Raw genomic sequence first — 24,728 nt, 5'->3', positions numbered from 1 at the left:
TATGTTGGGCCCAATAAAAAGGCCCAAACAGTGACCCAAGAGGTGACACCATCGTGAAACAATCTCCGAGACTGTGTCAAGCGGTGCTACCACCCAAACACAGTCTCCGAGAGGCTACAGGAGGTGGTACCACCTAGATTGGGCGGTGGTACTGCCCAGTGGTAAGGTGACAGGTGGTGGCACCGCCCTTGTTAGGCGATAATACCACCCAGCATAGGCGGTGGTACCGCCCGTACCTAGGAAACCCAGGATGAAATATTTTTAGTCTCTAAGTTTGAATCAACTTGAAGCCTATAAATACTCCTCTCATCCCTAGTTAAGAGACATAAGACTTGAGAGTGAAAAAGAAAGAAACACTGCTATAATCTTATGTGAACTCCTCTCAAAGTTCTAAGTATTATAATAATTTAAGAGAGGAGTAAAGGTTATCTCCTAAACACGGTAAAAGGAGAATCGAGTTGTAAAAGATGGTTGGTCTTCGCCTATTGAAGGAAGACCATTAATGGATGTCGGTGGCCTCGACGGAAGAGGAATCGATGGAGTGGATGTAGGTCATGACGATCGAACCACTATAACTTGGTTTACATTTATTTCTTGCAATTTACATTTACTGCAAACTGCCCTTCTTTACTTGCTTTACATCCACTACACTCTTTCGTATGCTTTCAAATTAATATCTTCCGAAACGGGTTTAATCGTAACAAGATTTTCAAACCGACTTAATTTTTACCGCTGCACTAATTCACCCCTCCCCCCCTTCTTAGTACCGACTCGTTCCTAACAGGGCCAACTCAATTAGGAGCCAATTGGGTCCAAGCTTGGGCTATGTTGGGCCAAGTGAAAGGCCCAAACAATGACCCAACAGGTGGAACCGTCATGGCATAGTCTCTGAGATTGTGTCAGGAGGTGGTACCGCCCAAATAATCTCCGAGAGATTGAGAGACTGTCAAGCGATGGTACTGCTAGACTGAGCGGTGGTACCGCCTAGTGGTAGGGTGCTAGGCAGTGGTACCGCCAAGACCCGGGAAACCTAGGATGAGACACTTTTAGGCTCCAAGTTTGAATTCACTTGAGGCCTATAGATACCCCTCTATTAACCTACACAAGAATTAAGAGCAAAAAAGAAACAAAAACACTATTGTAATCTTGTGAGAACTCCTATGAAGCTTTAAGTGTTAGTCTTGTTTAAGAGAGAAGTGAAGGGGGTTGCAAAGGTTCTCTCTTGAACCTATCAAAAGGAGAATCGAGTTGTAAGGATAGTTAATCTTCGCCTATTAAAGAAAGATCGGTAGTGGAAGCCGATGATCTCGACGGAAGAGGAATCATAAGTGGATGTAGGTCACAGCAATCGAATCACTATAAATTTGTTTGCATTTCTTTTTGAGTAATTTATCTTTACTGCAAACTGTTTTTATTGCTTTCACTATGTTTCCATACGCTTTTAAGTTAATATCTGTTCGAAATAGGTTTAATCGAAATGAAATTTTAAATTGACGTGTTTTTTTTTTTCCACTACTCTAATTCACCCCCTCCCCCTTTTAGTGTGGGCTCTTTCCTAACAAATCCTCCATCACTTAAAAATATAGCCACCATATATCATTGTGCTAAAGCTTATTGTAAAAAAAACAATGCATGTATTAGTTACACTTTCATATCTACTTTCAATAACTTTTTTGCTATTAATAATGAAGAAACTGAAGTATGTCTGAAATTTATTGTGGCAGACGTATTCAAACAATTCATGCTGATGAGAAGAGTAGTACACAACAGCTTTCTTTAATTTCATGTTCATGCTGAAGCTATCTACGTCAATAGCTTCCTTTAAGTTTCTTCCGAGTACATATACAAGTGAAGGTAGATACCGGTAGCTTGTTTCTATCTAGTATGAGATATCTTTCAATGAAGAGTATGACTATATCATCACAATTCCTTATTTAATAAAAATAATCTATATCAAAGTTGAAATAGTGTTAGAACTGACATAACATCTGTAACAAATCGATCAGATAGATAACTGACATGTTAACTTTCTTAAACTCAAACTATGAACTAAGATACTTAAGTTAAAATTAATAATAAGATATTTATCATATATTTATAAATTAATCTTAATCTTAACTTGAAAATGAGCCTGAATTGAGATATTATATCTTCTCATCTTAAAAACTTAATATCCTCGTCAAGACTTAATATCCTTATCAAATCATAATATGACCCCTCATGCCTCAGATCAACTCTAATATCAATTCTCACAATCTAATAAGATAATTAATTTATTAATTTTATTAAACTCAGACCATAAATCAAAATACTTAACTAAAATTAATAATAATACGTTCATCAAATTCTTATAATTCAATCTTTATCTTAATATCAAAATGAGATAAACTGGGATACTACAAATACAATCACAGTTGCAGTAGTATATATCCAAACATAAATGTTTCAGGATTGTATGTGCAAAACTTCTGCATAATAAAGATGTCTAGATGTTGGATCATGTGAGGATCTTTCACATAAGGTCAGAGATCTTTTTGCAGCCATCAAAATAAATTTCTGACAGCTCACTCTAAGCTCGAGTACCATGTTTTGGGTTTCAATTCATCAAAGAGTGCACATACAATACGGAGTAGAGAATCGTGAAAAAAAAAAAAGGATTTAAGGAACAGGGAAAAAGCATCACAGCCCCAACTAATCTTCCTCCAAATTAATGGAGTCCTTGAACTTCCCATACAAGATCTTCTTCAGTTCAGCCATCTGCGCAAGGATGGATTCCTTTTCTTCCTCTAGCTTTTCGAGTTCCTTGCTGGCATCCTCCTTCATCTTTTCCAATCTGTTTTCAACTTCTTCGCGTGGCACATGAGCAAACACCTCCCCGATTTGGAACCTCACAATGTCCTCATCAGATAAAATTAGCTCATTGCTGGCATCCTCCAAATTTTCATTTGTTTCCTACCACAAAGAAGCAACAAAAATTGTTCACAGGAAGAACATGATGTGCAAATTTTGCATTTCCTAGTATTTTTAGAAACAAAGCTTTTTGATGTGTGAATTGCAAAAATAATGATCTTAAGCAGCAAGGCTTATGTTCCTAGGTCTAGTAGATTATTATAAATAACTAAAAAATAACTTGTTTAAAGTTCAGTCTGAGATCTTTACCCAAGCGCAATCATACTTGAGGTCAGGTTAGACTTGTTCAGTTTTTCATCTGCCCTAGCTAAAAAAGGGTAGCCAATCTACCCAAATTTTGGGCTAGACAAGGATGGCCTGCCCAAGTTGCAGCTAGTTGCCATTTCAATAGCACAACAGTGTTCAATAAGCATTGAGAACCCCATACGTCAGCCAACATTACATAATATAATGTCAGCCGACATTCCGTTGAGTTTTCACAAATATTGGAACAAGAGGAGCAAGAAGTCATGAGCAACCTCTATGTGCTAAACTATATCCTAGCCCAGTGTTGACTTTCTATTATATTTAAGTAAGCATTCTATTAGAATCTCTCAACTAATTGCCAGTCAAAAGAATTTGAACGACCTGTTTTTACATTAAGAGCCAATATCTACCACTGTAAATGATACAAACGTCATTAAAGCTGAACTCTGAAGATAGACAACCATTGTTCAACTTGGACACTAATTTTTTCCAAGATAAAATAAAATTTAAACCTAGAAATTTTAGCTGAGTAACTATCTGGTGAATCCCCTGGCCCCCTACCTCAAAAACATGAAGAGAACCAGCACGGACCACATAATTTAGTTGACAAAAAGTCAAGAATGATAAGGTTCCCTTCAACGAGTATACTCTAAGAGAATGAGGTGCAAAAATGAATGGGGTACATCCACTTTCTGGTGATCCTTGTTGACTATGAATAAGTAACCACCTCCAAAGATATTTTAAAATTTTAAAATACAGTAGCTGTCATATTGGAAGGCCTACAACTGCCTATGCTGCTCTCCAATCACTGAGGAGATGTAATCTGAGAGAATCGTCAAGGCAGGATATGTTTCAACAATGATTAAGTTGAGACTTTCATCAGAGTGGCTTAGGGCAGGTGGACAGCCTTGAATTCATTCATAAACACATCTGACAAGTGATAGTCCAGATGGTTACGTTGATATTGATGTTATACCACTTGTTAGAACATGGCAGTTCAACATTTTCTTCTTTTCCTTTTTTCCAAAGGGAGAACTGGAGGATAAATATATAATGTTATAATTCAGAATGGTATCCTTCTTGATAAGCAATCATACCAACTGATATCTCTAAATTTCTCGATTGAGTCCAGAAGATAGGGGTTAGTACCCCTGAAGCAAAATTTAAAAAAAGTATCGGAGCTCCGCTAGCAAGTTCCTTTCAAGAAAAAGCATATAATGATTTCAATAGGATGTTGGCTAACAGCCATCCCTATTTCCTTGATTGCATAGGGCAAAATATGATGAGATGGAGCATTCTAACAAACTGACTCCAAGTAGTAACTAATTATGTGACTACAAATTTCTCATGGAAAGTAGAATATCATACTATATATGTTGCTAAGAGAAGTCTTTTAATTCATTAGACTCTAGGTAGATATCTTATAATCCCATAGTCGTGAAACTTAGGCTTTTCGTAGTGACATTTGGTAGGGCAAACATGACTATCAAGATTCTTGTAGAATCAGCTGCAACTCTGCTTTGTATCTATTTAACATAAAAGAATATATAGCTAGGTTCCAGGAGAACGTAAACTATGTCAAAGTTTCGCTATTGGAAAAGATGTTATAAAACAAATACCTTTTTTACTTGGAGATAAAGAAGCTTACATCTATGATCACTAGAATGCAGAAATAAAAAGAAGCAAGCTACTCAATCACCTATACAGATATGCTATGGGAAAGGGACTATACAAGACTCATTTACTTACTCCTATAAGGTATTTAATGTATATGATGGATAGATGAAGTATACGTCACAAGATACCATATGTGTCCTCGTAGAAATATTAAAGATTCGGAAACTTGAGCTAGAAGCAGATTTCAGGAGGTAATCTAAGAAATTATTTCTGAGCTAGGAAATTACATGCAATACATGCCTTCTAGGATGGGGGTTAGGTTTTGCTTACAGAGGAGGAAAATGACAATGCACCAAGTATTTAAACACATTTTGAAAGAATCTCAAGAACCACTATGATTTCTAGAATGCTTTGTTAGAATCAAAGAGTGGTGAATGAAAATAAATCAAGAAAAAGAGTTAAACCCCATCCCTCTATGTGCTCAAAATATATGATGAAAAAGCAAAAGTGGACACCAAATACTAAAAGTTCGATATAAAAGCAACAGAAGAATGTATGCTGAATCATGGATATTCAACACATCATTAGTCATGAATGCTCTAACTAGTGTTACTTATTTTGCACATTTTGTTCATCCATTACCAATCGCTTGTTCTCTTTTTCTCCACAATTAACTTCAGAGCTCTCTCCAAATTATGTCACTCACATATTACTATCATTATGTTTCACATTTCTTACTTCCCTTGAAATTTTTATTTCTCCAACATTGGAAGATGCAAAACCAAAGAGCTGCAACCAACTGATTTTTGACAAAAATGGATTGTCAAATACATGAAAGAAAAAACTTCTTTATGCAGACCTTAATACAATCACAGTTTTATGGATAAGTTTTGTCTCAAATGAACCCTTAAGCAAAGTTTTTGACCTTCAACCAATTCGACCAAGTTGAAAGCATTTGTCTGTCCATAATATCCCTAATCACGAGATAAGTTTCAGCCGTAAACAAGCATTTATTATTTATACTCAATTATTAAAAATAATGACACATAATGAGCAAAAAGACTATAATTTTCTGTTTTTTTATATATCTTAGCATAATGAACAGCTTCACCCAATTGCTAACGCCTCATTTTAACTTAAAAAAACACGATGAACATATGTTCGCTTAGAAAATCTCCTGTGAATTGATTAACCGTCGCTAAAAGAAGGGGAGACAGACAAGAAGAAACCCCATCTTTGCCAACTGGTATGCATAGAGAAAATCATTGCCAATTGTGTAGATAAATTTCATGCAACAAAGAACTACGAGGTTACAAGATGCTGAAAGATCAACTCGAACAGGAAGCTGGTTGTATCCGAATGAAAGAAAGATAAGCCAAAATAGGCATTAAACTAGCGCTCTTCTCTATCCAACACGGTTAAACATTTCGAAGCGAGGAAAACGATCTATTTTGTTAATTTTAGTGATGAAAAGAGAAAAAACTATAAAAAGGGGGAAAAAACAAGCATTGAATATTTGACCTCTTACCGATCTAAAGAACCAAAACACGCATGAGTTGCACAACAACAACATCGAAACTGGACTGAATCAAAAGGGGATACATGAAACAAACGCGAGACCGATATGGAATCACGCACACACCTTGGCCACTTTGATCTCGTCCTCGAGCTCGTGGAACCTGTTGTTCAACCTCCCAAACTTGTTGATGTTCTGCTGATCTTCCCAGGTCACTTGAGCCTCCGATCCTTCGCCCTTAGAAACCGCACCGAAATCAAGTCTTTTAGAGATCTTCCGGTTGCTCTTGGCAAAAAGCTAAAAGCTTCGAGGAAGACAACATCCGTCTAGAGTTAAAGAGTTAGGTTAGGGTTACCTTCTGCATCTTTGGAACCGATGCCTCGCTCGACGAACCACACGCGGCTCCGAACCTGTCCGCCGACGATGACCTAATTAATTCTTCCACTCCTTCGGCAAAGTACATATATATCCCTCATAAGTAAGATCTTTTTGTTCGTATTTATTTCTATAAACTGCACATATATATGTACATATAAATGGATAATTTATTTCATCAACATCAACATTCTGCTTCCATAGAACACATCTTCTTTGCCCCCCCGACTCCATTCTCCATTTGGTGCAGCGATTGGCCACGCTGAATGATCAAACTGAACTTTTCCAGCAATTTGAGGGGCGTCACAACAATTCATCAACTGCCGCGTTAATCATGCACAAGTTTCTTGGAACATCGGCACCACCATCACATCACAGGTTGTCTTTCTACTGCTTGCTTCATCAATGTAGTTGAAGCTGATCGAAGTTGATGATCCCTTGCTATCTCATCATTTTTCTACTTTTCGTAATTCATGAATGAATAAATGTTATCTTAAAAAAAAGAATAATTTTTTTTTACATGAAATGTCAGTTTAACCCTCGTAATTGTGTAAACTGTTTCGATTCAGTCAACCAATTCAAAATTTCTTAAACCCTCCTCCTCTTTCCTGCCCTATCTATCTTTCTTCCGCCTTCTTCTCCTTCTTCATCTCTGTTTCACTGTCCTCCTCTCAATCTCTGGTCTCCTCACTCTCCTTCTCAATCCCCTCGTCGTTTGTCTTCTACTTCTCCTTTTCCTCATCCCTATCCTTTTCGAATTTTCAAAAACAATATTATCATATTCAAAAATAAATTGAAATATCTCATTCATAAAATATATCAAAAAAATATGTCAATTTCTATAAAAAATAATTTTAAATTCATCATAAAATGAAAAAAAAAAGTACAATCCTTGTTGATTTAATATTCATGTATAATTGTGAATGTTTGAAATGGTTTTGTCCAAGTTTTCTATGTTACATTCAAAGACGAACTCAAATACAATCGAACTTATCCAGAATTCATAATAAAATAAAATAAAAACAGCACAATCCTTATTATAGTCATGCTCTAATGTGAAAGTTTAAGATAGTTTGAGTAAAGTTAATCTATTACACTAAAAAATAAACTGAATTACATTGCTTCACATGAACTACCAAAAGTTTGAGGCCATTCGATGGAAATTATTGATCTATTACAATTGAAAATGAACTAAAATAAACTAGTTCACACAACATACCCAAAAAAAAAAAACAAATTGGGAAATTAATTATTCTCAGTTTCTCATAAAACGATTAACAAACTAGTATAATTCTTGTTAGAATTATGCTATAGTAGAATTGTGAATTGAATCTGGTTCATAGAACTATATAAAAACATATAAAATTTAATAATTAAATTTTAAAAATTATAACAATAAAATACAAATTATACTAAAACCCTTATTATACAGATTATGTAAGTTTGAGGTCATTTGATAAAAGTTAACCACTTTAAACTTGAAAATAAATTAAAATATACTCATTCAGAAGAACAGTTATCTAAATTTATAATAATATAAAAAATCAGTATAATCCTTGTTAGAATTATGGTCTTAAAAATAATAAAAGTTTGAGATGAATTGGTTGAAATTGATGAGTTACACTTGAAAACGAACTAAATCAACAATGATTTATTCTAAAATTATCATAATATAAAAAATAGTACAATCTTTATTAGAAACCTTTTTATGCAGAGATTCTACTAAAGACATGCCAAATTCGTAAATAATTATCTTTAAAAGAAATTACTAAAATCCATCCGGTTCTAATTGATTGCGAAAGTTTGAGATTGTGAAAACTTACTAAAATCCTTGTTATGAACTTACTATACGGTTCTAATAGATTATCGTATACTAAAAAATCCTTGTTATGGAACTTACTATAATCATCAAATTACACTCGTTCATATAGCCTAAAAAAAACACCACATTTGATAATCAATAATCCTAAATTTATAAGAAAAACCCTACTAAAAACCTTGTTAGAATGCTATCCTAATGGAATTCTCAAAGTTTGAGAAGATTTGGTGAAAGTTGACCGTTATACTCGAAAAAGAACTCAATATACTCGTTCACTAGGCTTATTCAAATATATACCAAATTAGGTAATTAATTATTCTAAATTTATCATAAAATTTAAAACAACTAGTGCCAAATATGAAAATTGATTATCCAAAAATTGTCAAAAAAAATCTATTAAAATCCTTGTTGGAATCATGTTCTACTAGAATTATGAAAGTTTGAGATCATTTGGTAGAAGTTGACATGTTACAATCACAAATGAACTGAAGATACTTGTTCATATAGAATCTATTCAATACAACATTTTGCTTTTGTATATATTTTAAATCAAAATTGAGTGCATTTCACAAAACTTTATCAGAAGCATCTTAAACTTTTATATCCGCACCCATATATGATTATAATACTTATTCATATTTTTTCCCTTAGTTTTGGAAGATTTTAGAAATATTTTTAGAGAAGAAGGAAGAAGGGGAGAAGGAAGATAGAGGGGAAGAGCAATAGAAGAGACAAAGACTAAGGTGAAAAAGGAAGCAGCCAAGGAGAAGAGGAAGAGGAAAACTGTTAGGGGTCTACAAATTTTGATTCAAACTAGATCACACCATTTTAACAAAAAAATACTAAAGAATAAATTCTATCTTAATTTTGATATCATTTAACATAATGAGTGAGTGTTTCTATCCAAATAGGAAAAATGATGCCCCTAGGCGATAACGATTATAAGAGATATCATCCGATAAAAAGCCAATAATAATTTTTTTTTATAAATTACCTTATCTATAGTTAATATCTTGCACTTATTTAATAGTAAAAATAATGTTAATACTATTTACAAGCTTTACTACCATGTCAAAGTGTTAGAAATATTTTATGTAGCACTAGTGGACAAAGATATTTTATTTTCTAGCCCTAGAGCTCTTTTTTATTTACACAAAGATATGTCTATATATACATGTGGAATGAATCTGCTAAAAAATTGGTAACAAACCTGCAACCATTTGATGTGAATTAGATATAATATTTTAACCTCCTGTTTATTTCTACTTTGTAACTACAGATGATAACATCAACATGCTCAACTTTCCTTGTTATGTTCCAAACCATTTCAATCTATAATTGAGAATGGCAACAACTAACCACCTCATTATGATAAAGAAGCTTTCCAGACTCCTGTAGTTTCCAAGTACCCAATGTAGATGATAAATTGTTTAAAATGCATTCAAAAATGGCAATGCATTTTCCTTGCTTTTGGAGCAGAAAAGAAAGCAGTGGTGAACAGAAAATTCTAAAGCATACACACTCTTCCATCAGAAATATACAGACAAATAGTAGTAAAATCAAGTGCTTTGCCTTTCCTTGAAACCTAGGATGAGAGCATATTAATATGTACCCCATAACCACTAAACTGAGGACAAAGTGGTTCCTCCTGTTAAGGTCAGTAACACAGCACCACTTTTATAGAACAAGTTATACGAATAAGAATACATTCTCATGAAGTAAAACATTTGCTCACATACATTTATAAAGAGAAGAGGCTGATCAAACATATGAGAAGCACCTCAGATGCAAGAGGGAGGTCCATTTGACCACCCCTGAATGCCGAAGAATCAGCAGGCAAGGGACATTTCAATTGAAATATTGTTCGAGATTGTTGTTGCTTTGCATTCATTGGGCTGAAAGCCTGCAGCGCCTGTAGCCTAGCACTACCACGAATTCTTTGGCTGATGTCCCAATAACTGCCTGCAGCCTCTGTGGTGTTCCCCCTTGCAGCCACTGTCTTACTAAGCTGTGCAGAGACATCGTGGGCCTCACCATTTCGCCACGACATGTGATTTCCACCTGTAAACACAAGAGAGTTGAACACAAGGAAACTATCTGGGCATAGTAATTACAAGAGATGTCTGTCAATATAGGTGCATTTAACAAAAGGAAAATGAGTATGATAAGGTAGAGATATGGATTACCTGTCAAAAATAAAAACAAAAAGATGATTCATATGTGCATCAAAGAGATTTGAAGAGTGTGTGTGTGTACATCTTCATATAATTCCCTCAAATCAACTCAGTTTTAATTGGATATAACTCACCCAGATGATTCATAATCAAAGAGTATTTGGTCCACAAGTTCAGCCTTACCGACTGATGGAGTTTAAGACTCATTTTCCATTTCATCCATTATCTGCAAACTCATTACTTCTTCATCCATATGTCTTTGACAGAGACTGAGCATTTCACCAATCAAGGATTAGTGACAATAACCAAGTAGCTTCACCTGAACTGAAGCAAATAGAAAGAGCTCGCCCACTATGTTTGAGACATGAATGTCAAAAAAAGTTCGGAATTGGAAAATGTTCTGAGGACGAATTAGCTTGAATAGCCAGTTTGTATATAGGAATATCATAAAATAGAACATCGGTTACCAACAAATCATAAAGGAACAAATCTAAGTGGAAAACAAGTAAAGCCCAGTGACACCTAATTATGGGCTATAAATGGGCTGGTTACTCAAAATTCACCTAGAAAATGAACCGATACCATCACTCAAATGCAAGCATGCTGCTTGTTTGCAGTCAAAAGTTACCAGGACTGGGATCTTCAAGGAGGAAATGAAACAAGGTGCTTTCTTTCTGCATACAATTTGTTTACATAAACATACTGAAATATGTGACTTAGCATCTCAAGATTACAAGAATCTTTGGTTAGACATAACTGTAAATTGATAGGTCATGTTTCCATAAGAAGCACAAGATCTAGAACACAAATATGAAAAGGAAGAATCAGGGGAAAAGATGATGGCACTAGAATGCAAGAGCAATATCTAAAACCACAGGCTGGGTGATATCCTTAACTATGTATGCTGACAGCAACATAGAGCAGCAAGTATGGGGATAGAATGTCAGTATCTATCGAAAATTTTCAACAGCTGATCTTAAAAGAAGCAGAGAAGGTTTGCAACAGCTCAGAATCATATAAAGTCATGCCTTCCGACTTTAGACATTCAGTAAAAGACCCCATCCTTGTAAATAAACGCAATGAGATATCATTGCAGCAGTCCATCTATGAATAGATTTTTATTGAACGGTCTAATATATCAGTGTCACTATTGTACTGACACATTAAATATTGTTTTTTTTTTCTTCACTGTGCAGCAAGGGATATCATAGCATACATACCATACTTGTTGAAACATACTGGATCAACAATATTCCAATATGGATACTAGTAGTGGTGTTTAGAACCTTGCATAAAGAAATGCAAAGAAACCAAAAGGAAACAAATAATAGCCAGCAATTCTAGCTTTCCCTGTAACAACCATGAAGTGTAAGTACATAAACAAAATAATACATTTTTTCAATTTTGAGCTCAAATTTTGGAACTTTAAATAATTGATTTTTTCAATAACCTAACCATAAAAATACTGGATGTTTCTGCCAGCAAATATTTACCATGCAAATTGGCTCCAAGAACAAACTGCAGCTAAAAGGAAAACTTCTAAATATTTCAGTTTATTGTACTATTATCTTTATCCTATACAGAATATTTTTTAATGTCTGCAGTTGCTTGACAATTTGTTGAAGATTGCAGAAAATGGACATAACTATATAAGTCAACTAGATTTACTTCATTCTCTTTTTGTGCTGCATCAAAGGGATTATTTATTGTCTATTGCAAATGGCTCTCTGCAAATGCATTTTCTTCGAAGCACGCTGTCCAAATTTCTATGATTGCTACAAGCAAGCACAAATTAGTAGAATAATATCTCATGATTTCATGAATGTCACTTTTGTGCAATACGCAAAGTAGTATTTATTTATTTTTGAGAGAAACTCACCTCGGCTTCACTGACAAGATTAAGCTTCACGACGAGGTACTTTTGAATGTATGAAACTGGCACATTGCCATCTCTATGATCAAACAAAAAGGAAAGAACAATAGAAAATTAATAAACTAGATGATTAAAGACCCGGCATAAAATTTGATTGAAGGATCAACAGACATGAGACAACATTGGAGAAATAATAGAATTAGAAATGACTTTAGTCAAAACACAATTGACTTAATGTGACTCATATGTTCTCTAGACTTCATGGCGCCCATTATAGTATCATACTCAAAATATGGTACAAATATTTTGCACTTCAGTGGAAGAGAATTTTCAACTGTACCAAGCCATCTCATTGAAGTAACCACAGTAAGCCTGAGCCAAAGTGTCTATCCTCTTGGGGTTCTTACCAACTCAGCACTTCAGTACACTGATGAACTTATTTTTTCAGTCTGCTTTACAATCTTCAAGGTAATTCTCTGTGGAAATATATTAACCACGTGTAACTTCATGGAGATATGTTAACTGCACGTAGTGCTTCTTTCTTGAGGTAATATGGATTACTTGCTATCTGTTCATTGATATGTTTCTATTAATTTTGACAAGTTATTCAGGTTGTTTCATAGTATCAGCAAACCAAACAAATAAGAAGTTAAGGTTATAAGTTTACTTGTTATTTAGTCAAAAAAGACCATCAGACAACCAAGCAGAACTGACTTAGCCACTTGCACATATAACCAACTAGTATCTGTAGATACAGATAAAACTGTTGCCCATTTCATGGATTGATTATGTAAATCATGCATGCCACCAGTAAATTGTAATTATATGCACCATTAATTAATCAGTAAATTGATTGTTTATTTTGTCACTCTGTTCTTTCTTACAACTTCAATATTCACAAAAAAGACTGGGCAAATATTTACATTAGTAAAGAAACTACAGCTACATTCCAACACAATTTTAAAAATGTTCAAAAGGAATTTAAAAAAAGCATGTTTGCATGATAATAAAGCATGACTCACTTTATCCTTAAATAACTAGTTGATATCTGGGGCAATGAGGAATCTCCTGTCCTGAAACCATTTCACATGAGATAAGTACAAGCACAACTATATATCATGTGTCAGGCAGATAATGACAATTGCCAAGAGTCAAGCAACATAACTGGTCAAAAGAAGCAACTAAGGAAAACCACAATGGAGTTATCCTCCTATCACTTTGAGCATTTGCAGCATCAGGCAACATTTGAATGGAGTTCGCAAGTTTCCTCCTTTTCTGGCCGACTCCCTTTATCCTTCTGGCCTTTGCTGTCATTGGAGGCATTTTAACATTGTCAAAGTTCTCATCTTTTACTTTGGACTTATGAATATGTTCCTCAACCCTGGTTTTGTTAATATTTACTTCACTATCAGAAACATTTTTTTCCTCTGCCTTAATAACAGATTTGTGTGGGCTGGACCTAAAAGACTTTGTTCTATTTGCGGCTTCAACCAAACAATTTAAGGGTTTCCAAAGCTCTGCCTTATCCACAAGGGGTTTTCCACCATTCTCTATATTTTTATTAGCAAGGTTGTTGGATATCTCGGCACCCGAAGAAGCCTGAAAATGTTTTTCGAATTATAAGTGAACATAATTCTTGAAAGGAAAAGAATCTAAACAAAAGACCACTTGTGGCTTGGTTAGCCAGAAAAAGAAGAATATAATATCATGTCTTTAACCTGTTTTCTGCTTGGGATCAGCCTGCTTGGATTCCCATTTGAGCTTGACTTTTTGGCTGACTTATCAACAATATCATTCTCATTTTTATTGAATTCACCAGTAGCAGGATTCCGTCCATGAATTGTGGCAGCCCTACTGCCAACTACTTTTTTTCGCCTTCCTGTCAGACCAGTTTGTGTAGCAATTCGAGGACTGTTCACCACCAATGAAGAAAGAGATATTTCTTTTCTTTTAACAGGCAGTTCAATGGAAGGAACTGTATCAGGAGCTCCAGCCTTCTTTTTCTTGAGAGGAAATATCTTTGCTCTCAAATCTTGCAGATTGTGATCAGCTCTGCATATGATTTAGTTATGAGACAAGCACTAACAGACAAATATCACAGTATAACCTTAAGAGTAGTGAACTCAAAAACAGATTCTCCATGTGCTAATTTTTCACAAGAATCTGGCATATCCTAAGTCTGCTGAGCGAACCACTAGATATTACTTTGTTACAAAAGCTTGACATTATCCAAAAGTATTTTTTCAATTCAGTAAATTATCAGAGAAGGAAATGGCTACCTTCTCTCGAAGACAACAAGTTCATCCAAAAAAACAGAAAACTATGCCAGGTCTGAGAATAGAAAATGGAGCTAAAGTATATCAATATAAATGTCTGTTGCATGTGGATGTATACACATACAAAAACAAAATTACAATACCAAAGATAATAGCAGAAGAAAGATGATAAAATTACAATATGTTATCAAAAAATTTTAAAAATCATTGCCTCTCGAGGAAAAGGATATATAACAGGTAAGGCACATATTAGAAGCTACAAACAACCAGAATTTTGCAAATTACAATAGGAAGTACTCCAGATACTGTCAAGAATGCTATGCTGCACCCGTTCAAAACCTTATTTTTAGCTAAACACAGGTGGGCTCTGGACTGATGACACAACATTTTTTATCAATCAGGCTAGCTTTTAGCAAGTCATGGGACACCACTATTACATAACACAAATATTTATTGGTTTAGTTTGGAAAGCAATAATAATGAGATGAATGACAGTTTTGGTTTGAAGTCATTGCCTATAACAGCTAAATTGGATACACAGATCATTTAATATAGTGCTCAGTTGGTTAGTCTCACCATATAGCATGACACTGAGCTTTTCAACATAAATATAAACTGGATCTACTTTAAAGCTTAAACTGTCATAAACCCATTGTAAGACTCTGCTCTCTTAGTCTCCAAACAAAAACAACCAGATCCTAAAGGTCAAACAGGTTCTCATATACTATGCCCTTTGTGATCAATCCAACCTTCTTTAACATGTTCAACAATCTTTCCTACTGTTACGATGCATCTATCTAACATTCAGATTTTTGTGAGGTTCCCTTTGTTTCCCTGAGTCCTTCATGCCTTTTCGATTAATGAAACAATAGCCTAGGTTTTAAGCAATACTCTATGTGGCACTTCCCTGATGAAAACAACAACGATGGAAAAATGGGTCCCCTGCATACAACTCCTCGCTGGAACTAATTTGTGCAAGTTGTGTGTGCTAGTCTGGCATATGGAAATACTGATAATAATCAGTATTGGTTTAACTTGGAAACTCATATGCAATGGCATTGTGATGGGATATTTGCAGTGAAGGTAAGAAAATGTATGATTCCATACGATCACTATCAACTGACCACCTTAATGCATGATACCTCAGAGCCTCCAAAGTCCAAACATGCAGTGATTACATGAGATACTAGAACAAATCTCCAAGAGTTCCATGACATCACCTCTCACCAGCTTATATAGACAAAACTTATTATTCACTTTCCGTTTTTATGAAGAAGAAGATCATCTTTAAGGCTTCCTTCAACATGCCGTCTAGCAAGCATTCAACCTTTTTATCCTGATTGCATAAATGCACACACTCTAAACCAAAAGAACATAATAGCACTGTTCAATTCTAAAGCCCATTTATTCAAGACCTAAACAAAAACTGCATTATGGTAATTTTCCCATCATTGGAACAGCTATCAACCCTGTTATACAACTTAATGCAATATTGTTGAGTGTTTCTATATCTTCCATTGGCACTTCTTATTACTCATTCGAATCTTCCAATATCTATCTATCTAGAAAAAAATCGGTAAAGTAGTATCATTCTAAAAAGCTGAAGCTATATTAGACCTGGAAACAAAAAAATGTACACAATATTATATACATTTCACAGCTCAAGAAGCAAATTTGCGAAGCTTCTGAGATCAAATAAAAGTGATAAAACATAGCAAAGTCAAAACGGGAAACCATGATCAAAAATTTAAAAAATGGGCTTTGCTTTTCTGAGGAAAACAAGTTTACCTGAGCTTTTCTACAGGTACACAACCCAGAGGAATATTGCATACAGGGCAGCAATCTGCCTCTTCTTCATTAAGTTTCTCATATATACACTTCCTGCAAACTGCTTACAAGTACAAATATCAAAATGGTTACACGTAACTTGGAAGACCTTATAAAACAATCTTCTAACAGTGAAAATTCATATATTCTTCCAATATATGTGACTAACAATAACCAGATGACATTGGAAAGTGTGGGAGAAGAATATAATAAAGCAACTTGAGGTTGAGTAAAAACGAAAGAGATAAATTCTTTAGGCAGATCTCACAAAAGGATATAGAGATAAATAGCCACTGATAGATACATAAACATAATGCAAGCATTTACCAAGAAAATTCAACAAATACTTACATATTAGGTAACTACAGACAATACAAAGTTTGTAAAATGAAAATGATTTGAGTATTATGTGATTACAAGAATATGAACAACAAATACCGACGATGAGCATCAGGTATAAAAATTTAGTCACAGACCAGCCATAAATCATGAACTCCCCAGGATTTAGCTTAGGATATCAAGAGATTTAGTCCAAAATATCATACACAGTTGACCAATTAACAGAAAGGAACAAGCAAGCAACACAAGAGAAACCTGTGAGTGACATCTATGATCGAAAAAGGACTCCGTCTCAGCTCTATAAGTCAGCACCTTACACAAAATCAAATACAATCTCAACTTCTGTTGCATATAGGGAACCATGTATGATACTTCTAGAGAAATACCCAAACAAACAGAACCAAAGACAAATTCAGTTTAAATAGATTCACTTCATTGCATGCATAGACGTCCCTTGGCTCAAAAAATAGAACTTTGATCAGAGAAGGTTACTGGTGAATGCTAAGGGGAACAAAAAGAAGGCAAAGGCAATACCATAAACTGCATATGAAAACCAGTAATTTTATTCTCCTGCCTATCATGGAAGCAGAGTGGAAAGTAAGAGAAAACAGACGCCGAAACAGGCAACCAATGCATGCGATCCCGAAGCCTCGTGACAAAGGGAAAGGAACTGGAAGCCTTAGAACATATCATACATCCGACCTTTTTCAGATGATTGCTGGATTCCAATATCAAAAACCATTTTGAGTACGGCAAATCTTTACCACGAGAACATGATGTATAGACCCCGAACCAAGATCGCAGGAACCCAACACCAGGAGGCATCAAAGCACAAACACCAAAGAAAGCCACCGACCGCAACCTCGAAACATCCGAGAGATGAGGAGGCTTAAAGAGGAGTAAGCGAAGGAGAGGAGGATGGGGGATGACTCACACGTATGGAGGCACTCGGAGATGGTGGTGGCGTCCCGGAGGAGCTTGTGGCAGATGGGGCATGTCATTCGCGCTACCAGACGCTCCCGCTTCACCCTAACTACCTGCGCCGGCCCGGCCGTCGGCGCCTCCGCCTCCTCCGTCTCCGAGGTCCCCATCTCCGCCTTCGCCGCCAGCCGAGGGCTCCTCGTCACGCAGCCGCGCTCCTCCCCTGCATGCGTGCTTGCTGCGGTCGAGGATGTCGTCGAGGATCGTTCCTACAGCTCAAGGACCAGCATTATGGACGAATCACGTGTGGGAGCGCGGAGCGGCGGGGATCCGACGAGAAAAACAAACCAAGATCGGATTTTGAAGGAAGATAAGGACCCAAGAGGGGCTAAGGAGCAACCTCGAGGGTAGATTTGGGGGGTGAGCGCGAGGGGCTTGGAGGAACGGAGAGGGATCGAACGAGGACGAGGAAGAACGAGGAGAGAAGCCAAGAAGGGGGGAGAATGGGATAGTATATATAAAAGAGTAATAAGGGGAGGTTTCCTATTTTTGTTCCCCGTTCAGGCGCCCTTTTCCAACCCGTCTACCTTACACAGAGCGGCAAGCGTATGGTCTTCAGTGGATCCCACTGGAAGTGTCAATATACGAGGGGGTACACGAGCTATGTAGGGTTAGAATGGGGTGAACAAGCCTGGTTCTTGGTGAAAACAACGTGTATTGGAGGATTGCCCTTTGTTGGCTTCGTTGCGTCTGAGACGGCGGACGGGGACTAACATGCGCCGTGGGGTGCAGTTTTGGTTTGGGTGAACCGGGTTCGGTTGAGCCCATCAAGATACAACTAAACCAAATTGATCCACATTTATTCGGCTTTACGAATTTAAAATAACCGGACCGGAGGAAAACATCAAATTAAAATTGATCCAAAATAACCGTCGATCTGATTTCTTATTTATTTCTCATGATAATTTTTAATTAGGTTTGGTCCATTTTATTTGTTTTTTTCAGAACACAAGTTAATTCGGGTTTGGTTCGATCATGCGGAGTTTTATCCTCGTAAAATTGAGCTAAACAATGTTCACTTTTGTTTTGATTACTTGAGCCATGTTGCATGGTCAACACTCCAAATTCGAAAACTTTACGGGGAGATAAGAGTTGAATTAGTTTTTGTGATGTATATGCTTGATGATTTGAGATAATGATTGCTACGAGGATAACCAATGTTTATTCACTAACGTAAAACTCCAGTACACAACTTTTGCATGCATGGTAGACATGTCTACAAATGAATATATGGGAAGAAAACCCACATATTCCCTTGATATATTAATATATATACACTTTCTTGCTTATCCATAAGTAAATTTATCAGTATATGTATTTGTATATTTTTGATCCGTCATCTTGAATTATGAAGACAATAAAGCCTTCGAAATCTTATCAAATTATTTTGTAGGATTAAATCAATTGGTGAATTGTTTGACCTAATCTATATGTTGAGATAAATATGTAGGATTAACTACGATAGCATTAAGGCATAAAACAGATGATGGGCTGGAGTCGAAGATTCGGACGATGTAGAAGTGTGTCGAGAGCTCGCCGAGAGTTCGTTAGGAGTTCGCCGGAGGCTCCTCGGAAGATCGTCGAGAGCTCATCGGAAAATCGCCGAGAGGTCGTCAGAAGATCGCTGAGAGGTCGTCGGAAGATCACCGAGGACTCGTCGAAAGATCGTCGAGAGTTCGTCAGGAGTTCGCTAGAAGCTCATCGGAAGTTTCATCGAGAAGTTTGTCGAGGATTCGCCGAAAGAAAAATCAACGTATCGGACTAATTGATTAACTTAATCATAGTTAGAATATAAATTGAGTTAGGATTGGGAGGTAATCCCACTAATTTAATTAGGGGCCAACTGGACTCTTAACAAGGTTGAATTGGGCCGGATTGAACAGCCCATTCAGCACCTGAAATTACAACCAATGATAGCACCACCTGGGTGACCTAGTCTCCCAAGTGGTTTAGGCGGTAGTACCACCGGCAGTTAATGCTGCCAGCGGTGGTACCGCTAGATCTCGGTCTCCGAGCTCTGTTAAGTGGTCGTACTGTCAAAACTGGGAGGTGGTACCATCGAGTGTCACGTGTTAGGCAGTGGTACCGCCAGTACCCCGAAATCCGAGGATATGACATTTTTTTACTCAAATTTTGAAGCCATTGGGGCCTATAAATACCCCACCCTTTTTTGCATGAAAGAATATGAAAGTATTGGCATAATCTTGAGTCTTCGAAGTGTTAAAGTATTGTAAAAGTGCTAAAGTACTCCTCCTCCCTTTCTAAGTGTTATATCATTCAAGAGTGGTGTGAGACTTATAAGGGTTATTTCCTAAACTCGTGAAAAGGAGAAAGCACTGTAAAATGTGATTAGTCTTCGCCTATTAAAGGAAGGCCATTAGTGGACGTCGGTGACCTCGATGGAGGAGGAATCCGAAAGTGGATGTAGGTCACAACGACTGAACTACTCTAAATTCTAGTTTGTATTTCGTCTTGAGCAATTTACCTTTCTTGCAAGCTACTTTATCTTCTTACTACTTTATCTACACTCATATATGCTTTCAAATTAAAATCTTTAGAAATGATTTTCATCGGAATCGGGTTTAATCAAAACGAAGACATTTAAAATGGGTAATTTTTTCCCTGCACTAATTCACCCCCCACCCCCCCCCCCTCTTAGTGCCGCTCTTGATCCTAACAATTGGTATTAGAGCGAGGCCACTCTCATTTGGTTTAAAACCCAATAGAGATGACATTTGTAGGAAACCAAGAGGGTCACTCAATTACATGTCCACCCATGTTCAATGGAACGGATTACATATATTGGAAGACTAGAATGAGGATTTTTCTGATTTCTATGGATTTTGAGCTAAGGAATATTGTCGAAAATGGTTTTCAAAAGTCTTCTATTCCAATGAACGATTGGAATGAGTTGGAGAAGAAGACTTACACTTTAAACGCCAAGTCTATGAATGCCTTCTTTTGTGCTTTAGATAAAAATGAGTTCAATCGAGTGTCTATTTGTGAAACGACTTTTGATATATGGCACATACTCGAAGTGACTCACAAAGGCACTAGTAGAGTAAAGGAGTCGAAAATTAATCTTTTAGTCCATATTTATGAGTTGTTTCGAATGAAACCGATTAAGACCATTGGAGACATGTACACCCGATTTACAAATGTCGTCAATGGTCTAAAAGGACTTGGTAAAATTTTTTTAGATTTTGAACTTATTAATAAAATCTTAAGATCCCTTCTAAAGAGTTAGGATCCTAAAGTAACGGTCATTCAAGAGGCCAAGGATTTAAGTAACTTTCCTCTCGAAGAACCAATCGGGTCATTAATGACCTATAAGATGATTTGCAATGCTCATGAAGAGCTTGAGAACAACCTTCTAAAGAATAGAAAGGATATGACACTAAGAACTCAAGAAGACCAGTTGAAAGAAAATTCAAGTGATGAGGACTATGATGATGACTTGGCACTCTTGACAAGAAAGTTTAAAAAATTCATAAAAAGGAATAAATTTAGAAATGATACTAAAACTAAATTTGAACCCGAGAAAGAACAAGTAATATGCTACAAATGCAAGAAGCCGAGACATTTCAAAAGCGAATGTCTCCAAGCAAAGAAGAAACAACCAAAGAAGAAGAAGATTCTTAAAGCAACGTGGGACGACTCAAGTGCATCCGAAGAAGAAGAGCAAACTAACACCGAGCAAGTTACTCACTATGCGCTAATGGGTATTGGAGATGAGGTAAGTAGTTCATTAGATGCAAGTTTATCTTTTGATGAATTATTATACGCTTTTCATGATTTATTTGATGAATGTAAATTAGTTAGTAAAAAGTATAAATTATTAAAAAAGAAACATCCTTCTCTTGTTAGTGATTTTGATAGATTAAAAATTGAGCATGATGATAGTTTAGCTCCTTGCATAAAATACAATCAATTAGAAACGCTTAGAAAGGAAAACTTACTACTCAAAGAAACCTTAGAAAAATTTGAGGTTGGTAGCAAGTCCTCGAACATGATCCTTGCCAATAAGGGTCTCATTCATAAAAGAAGAGATGGAATCGGCTTTGTGAGTAACACTCATAAAAATCCAACCATCTTTATTAAAGGCCCTATCTTGCATGTTTCACCCCAAAACAAATGCAACTTTTGTTACAAATTTAGATATGTTATGTACAAATGTCCATTTAAGAAATATAATCCATATAAATTGATTTGGGTTCCTAAAGGAACCTCAAATGACTTTATACAACATGATAAGTTGTGTGGATCAATTTTTGAGGCACTCAAGGTCAAATTGCTACCTAAAAATCATCAAATTTTAAAGAAATGTTTATCATCACAAGCTAGGAGCAAGGGATGGTACCTTGATAGTGGATGCTCAAGGCACATGACCAGAGATCTATCTCAATTCTCTAAGCTTATTAGTCTAGACGAAAGATATGTCATATTCGGAGACAACAATAAGGGTAAAATCATTGGCAAAGGAACCATAGGTAACAAATCATACTTCTTTATTGAAGATGTATTGTTGGTTGATGGCTTAAAACATAATCTTTTGAGTATTAGTCAATTGTATGATAAATGATACATCATTAGATTTGAATCCAATGCTTGCATTATTGGAAACCACACAAAAACACATCTATGATTGCCCTAAAATAAAATAATGTATACATTATCGACATTGATGATCTTTATAAGGAAATGTATTTTTCGGTTCTGAATGATGATGCTTGGCTTTGGCATAGGAGATTAGGTCATGTTAACATAAAACTAATCTTTCAAATCTCATCTAAAGAACTTGTAAGATGAATTTATCATATTAAATTTGTTAAAAACAATGTGTGTGATGCATTTCAACTAGGAAAATAAATAAAAGGTAGTTTCAAACCAAAGAACCAAATTAACACCTCTAGACAATTGCAATTGATCCATATGGACTTGTTCGAACTAATTGTTATATCAAGCCTAGGAGGCAGCAAATACACTTTTGTCATTATGGATGATTACAGTAGATACACTTGAACTTACTTTTTGGCAGACAAAAGTGATTGCTTTAGGCATTTTTTTAAGTTTTGTAAACTTATTCAAAATAAAAAGGGTTTTATGGTTTCATCAATTCGAAGTGATCACGATGATGAATTTCAAAATATGATTTCTAAGAATTTTGTGAATCTAATGGATACAACCACAATTTCGCTACTCCAAGAAATCCTTAACAAAATAGAGTAGTAGAAAGAAAAAATAAAAACTTACAAGAAGTGGTTAGAACCATGTTAAACGAACATAGCCTTCCCAAATATTTTTGGGCCGAAGCCGTAAATACGACATACTATATCATAAATAGGGTTTTAGTAAGACCATTACTCTCCAAAACTCCTTATGAGTTGTGGAATAACAAAAAACTCAATGTTTTATATTTTAAAATTTTTAGGTGCAAATGTTTTATCTTGAATGAAAAAGATGTCTTAGGAAAGTTTGATACAAAGTCCAATGAAGAGATTTTTCTTGGTTATTCTTATATTTCTAAGGCCTTTCGTATCTTTAACAAAAGAACTTTGGTTATAGAAGAATCTATTCATGTTGTTTTTAATGAAATTTTTGGAGTTAAGAAAAATGATTTTGATGATGATCTTAATTTTGATGCTTTGAATTTAAATGAAACTCTTTCTCCATCTAGCAACATGGATGCATCTTCTTCCAAACCATCCTGACCCAAGGAATAGAAGTATGTAAATGCTCATCCTAAGGAGCTAATCATAGGAGACACATCAAAAGAGGTTCAAACTCGTTTTCTCTTAAGAATTTTTGCGTCAACGTTGTTTTTCTCTCCCAAATTGAACATAAATGCATTGACGAGGCCTTAAAAGATGATTCATGTGTTATCACAATGTAAGAAGAGTTGAATCAATTTGAGAGAAATGAGGTATGAAAGTTTGTTCCAAGGCCAAATGACCATTTAGTTATTGGTACTAAACGAGTCTTTAGAAACAAGCAAGATGAATTTAGTATCATGGTTAGAAATAAGGCTAGATTAGTGGTCAAGAGTTTCAACCAAGAAGACGGTATCGATTATGAAGAAATCTTCACTCTTGTGGCACGATTAGAAGCCATAAAGATGCTCCTTGACTATGCTAGTAGTAATAAATTTAAGTTATTTCAAATAGATGTTAAAAGTACTTTTCTTAATGGCTTTATTTCCGAAGAAGTTTACATTAAACAACCTCCCGGATTTGAGAATGATAATCCCCCTAATCATATGTTTAAATTGACTAAAGCTCTCTATAGATTGAAACAAGCCCCAAAGTCTTCGTACGAGAGATTTAGCTCATTTCTTATCCAAAATAATTTCTCTAAAGGCAAGGTCGATACCACATTATTTATTAAAAATTTTAAAAATAATTTTTTTATTATTTAAAGTTATATTGATGATATTATTTTTGGTTCTACGAATGAATCTTTATGTGAATCGTTTGCAAAAAGTATGAGTCTAGAGTTTGATGGGGGAACTAATCTTCTTTTTAGGTTTACAAATCAAACAACTTAATGATGTGTTAGGACTCTAGCTAGGAGAGTCCTAATTGAAAGGGTCATTCATGTAAAATCTACCTAAGTCAACTCCTATTAAAGAGGTGAAGAGGTTGGCTAGGGTTAGGACATTGTTTCTTAGAGAAAAATTAGGAGTTGTAAAGGAATATGAGTCTTGAGTTAGGAGTTAGTTAGAAGTAGGAGTCTTGAGTAGGAGTCCTATTAGAAGTTAAGGTTTATAAGCCCTATA

General features: G+C 35.6%; 2 protein-coding genes across 3 annotated transcripts; both read right to left on the bottom strand.

Annotated features, from left to right (window-relative positions):
- Positions 1-2,427: 2,427 nt before the first annotated feature.
- On the bottom strand, positions 2,428-6,802 carry LOC135610200 (probable prefoldin subunit 4). Its single transcript, XM_065104388.1, has 3 exons — positions 6,645-6,802; positions 6,416-6,526; positions 2,428-2,952 (listed from the first exon to the last, which is right to left on the bottom strand). Exons 1-3 carry the CDS (start codon positions 6,750-6,752, stop codon positions 2,692-2,694), a joined length of 480 nt encoding a protein of 159 aa, XP_064960460.1. The 5' UTR covers positions 6,753-6,802; the 3' UTR covers positions 2,428-2,691.
- Positions 6,803-10,134: 3,332 nt separating this feature from the next.
- LOC135610199 (E3 ubiquitin protein ligase DRIP2-like) lies at positions 10,135-18,385 on the bottom strand. 2 transcript variants are annotated; one of them, XR_010486061.1, is made up of 8 exons: positions 17,907-18,385; positions 16,595-16,694; positions 14,249-14,582; positions 13,696-14,129; positions 13,553-13,603; positions 12,537-12,609; positions 12,326-12,432; positions 10,414-10,544 (listed from the first exon to the last, which is right to left on the bottom strand). XR_010486061.1 is itself a non-coding variant. In XM_065104387.1 (7 exons), the coding sequence occupies exons 1-7, from the start codon at positions 18,061-18,063 to the stop codon at positions 10,371-10,373; spliced, it is 1,323 nt and encodes a 440-aa protein (XP_064960459.1). In that variant the 5' UTR covers positions 18,064-18,385; the 3' UTR covers positions 10,135-10,370. The 2 variants fall into 2 exon arrangements, 1 of the variants encoding a protein (XP_064960459.1); XM_065104387.1 differs by lacking the exon at positions 12,326-12,432 and having other exon boundaries at positions 10,135-10,544.
- Between the last annotated feature and the right edge of the window lie 6,343 nt (positions 18,386-24,728).

Source organism: Musa acuminata, chromosome BXJ2-4 (genome assembly GCF_036884655.1).
Source record: "Musa acuminata AAA Group cultivar baxijiao chromosome BXJ2-4, Cavendish_Baxijiao_AAA, whole genome shotgun sequence".
NCBI classification, from domain to species: Eukaryota; Viridiplantae; Streptophyta; class Magnoliopsida; order Zingiberales; family Musaceae; genus Musa; species Musa acuminata.
This window is presented reverse-complemented; position numbering and strand designations above follow the sequence as displayed.

Coding starts and splice junctions, on each gene's coding strand:
- LOC135610200 (XM_065104388.1), bottom strand. CDS start 6,752: ATGTACTTTGCCGAAGGAGTGGAAGAATTAATTAGGTCATCGTCGGCG. Junction 6,527..6,644: donor CGGTTCCAAAGATGCAGAAG/GTAACCCTAACC, acceptor GCGGTTTCTAAG/GGCGAAGGATCGGAGGCTCA. Junction 2,953..6,415: donor ACGAGATCAAAGTGGCCAAG/GTGTGTGCGTGA, acceptor TCTTTGTGGTAG/GAAACAAATGAAAATTTGGA.
- LOC135610199 (XM_065104387.1), bottom strand. CDS start 18,063: ATGGGGACCTCGGAGACGGAGGAGGCGGAGGCGCCGACGGCCGGGCCG. Junction 14,130..14,248: donor TGATCCCAAGCAGAAAACAG/GTTAAAGACATG, acceptor AAACATTTTCAG/GCTTCTTCGGGTGCCGAGAT. Junction 10,545..12,536: donor ATCTTGTCAGTGAAGCCGAG/GTGAGTTTCTCT, acceptor TTGTGTTTACAG/GTGGAAATCACATGTCGTGG.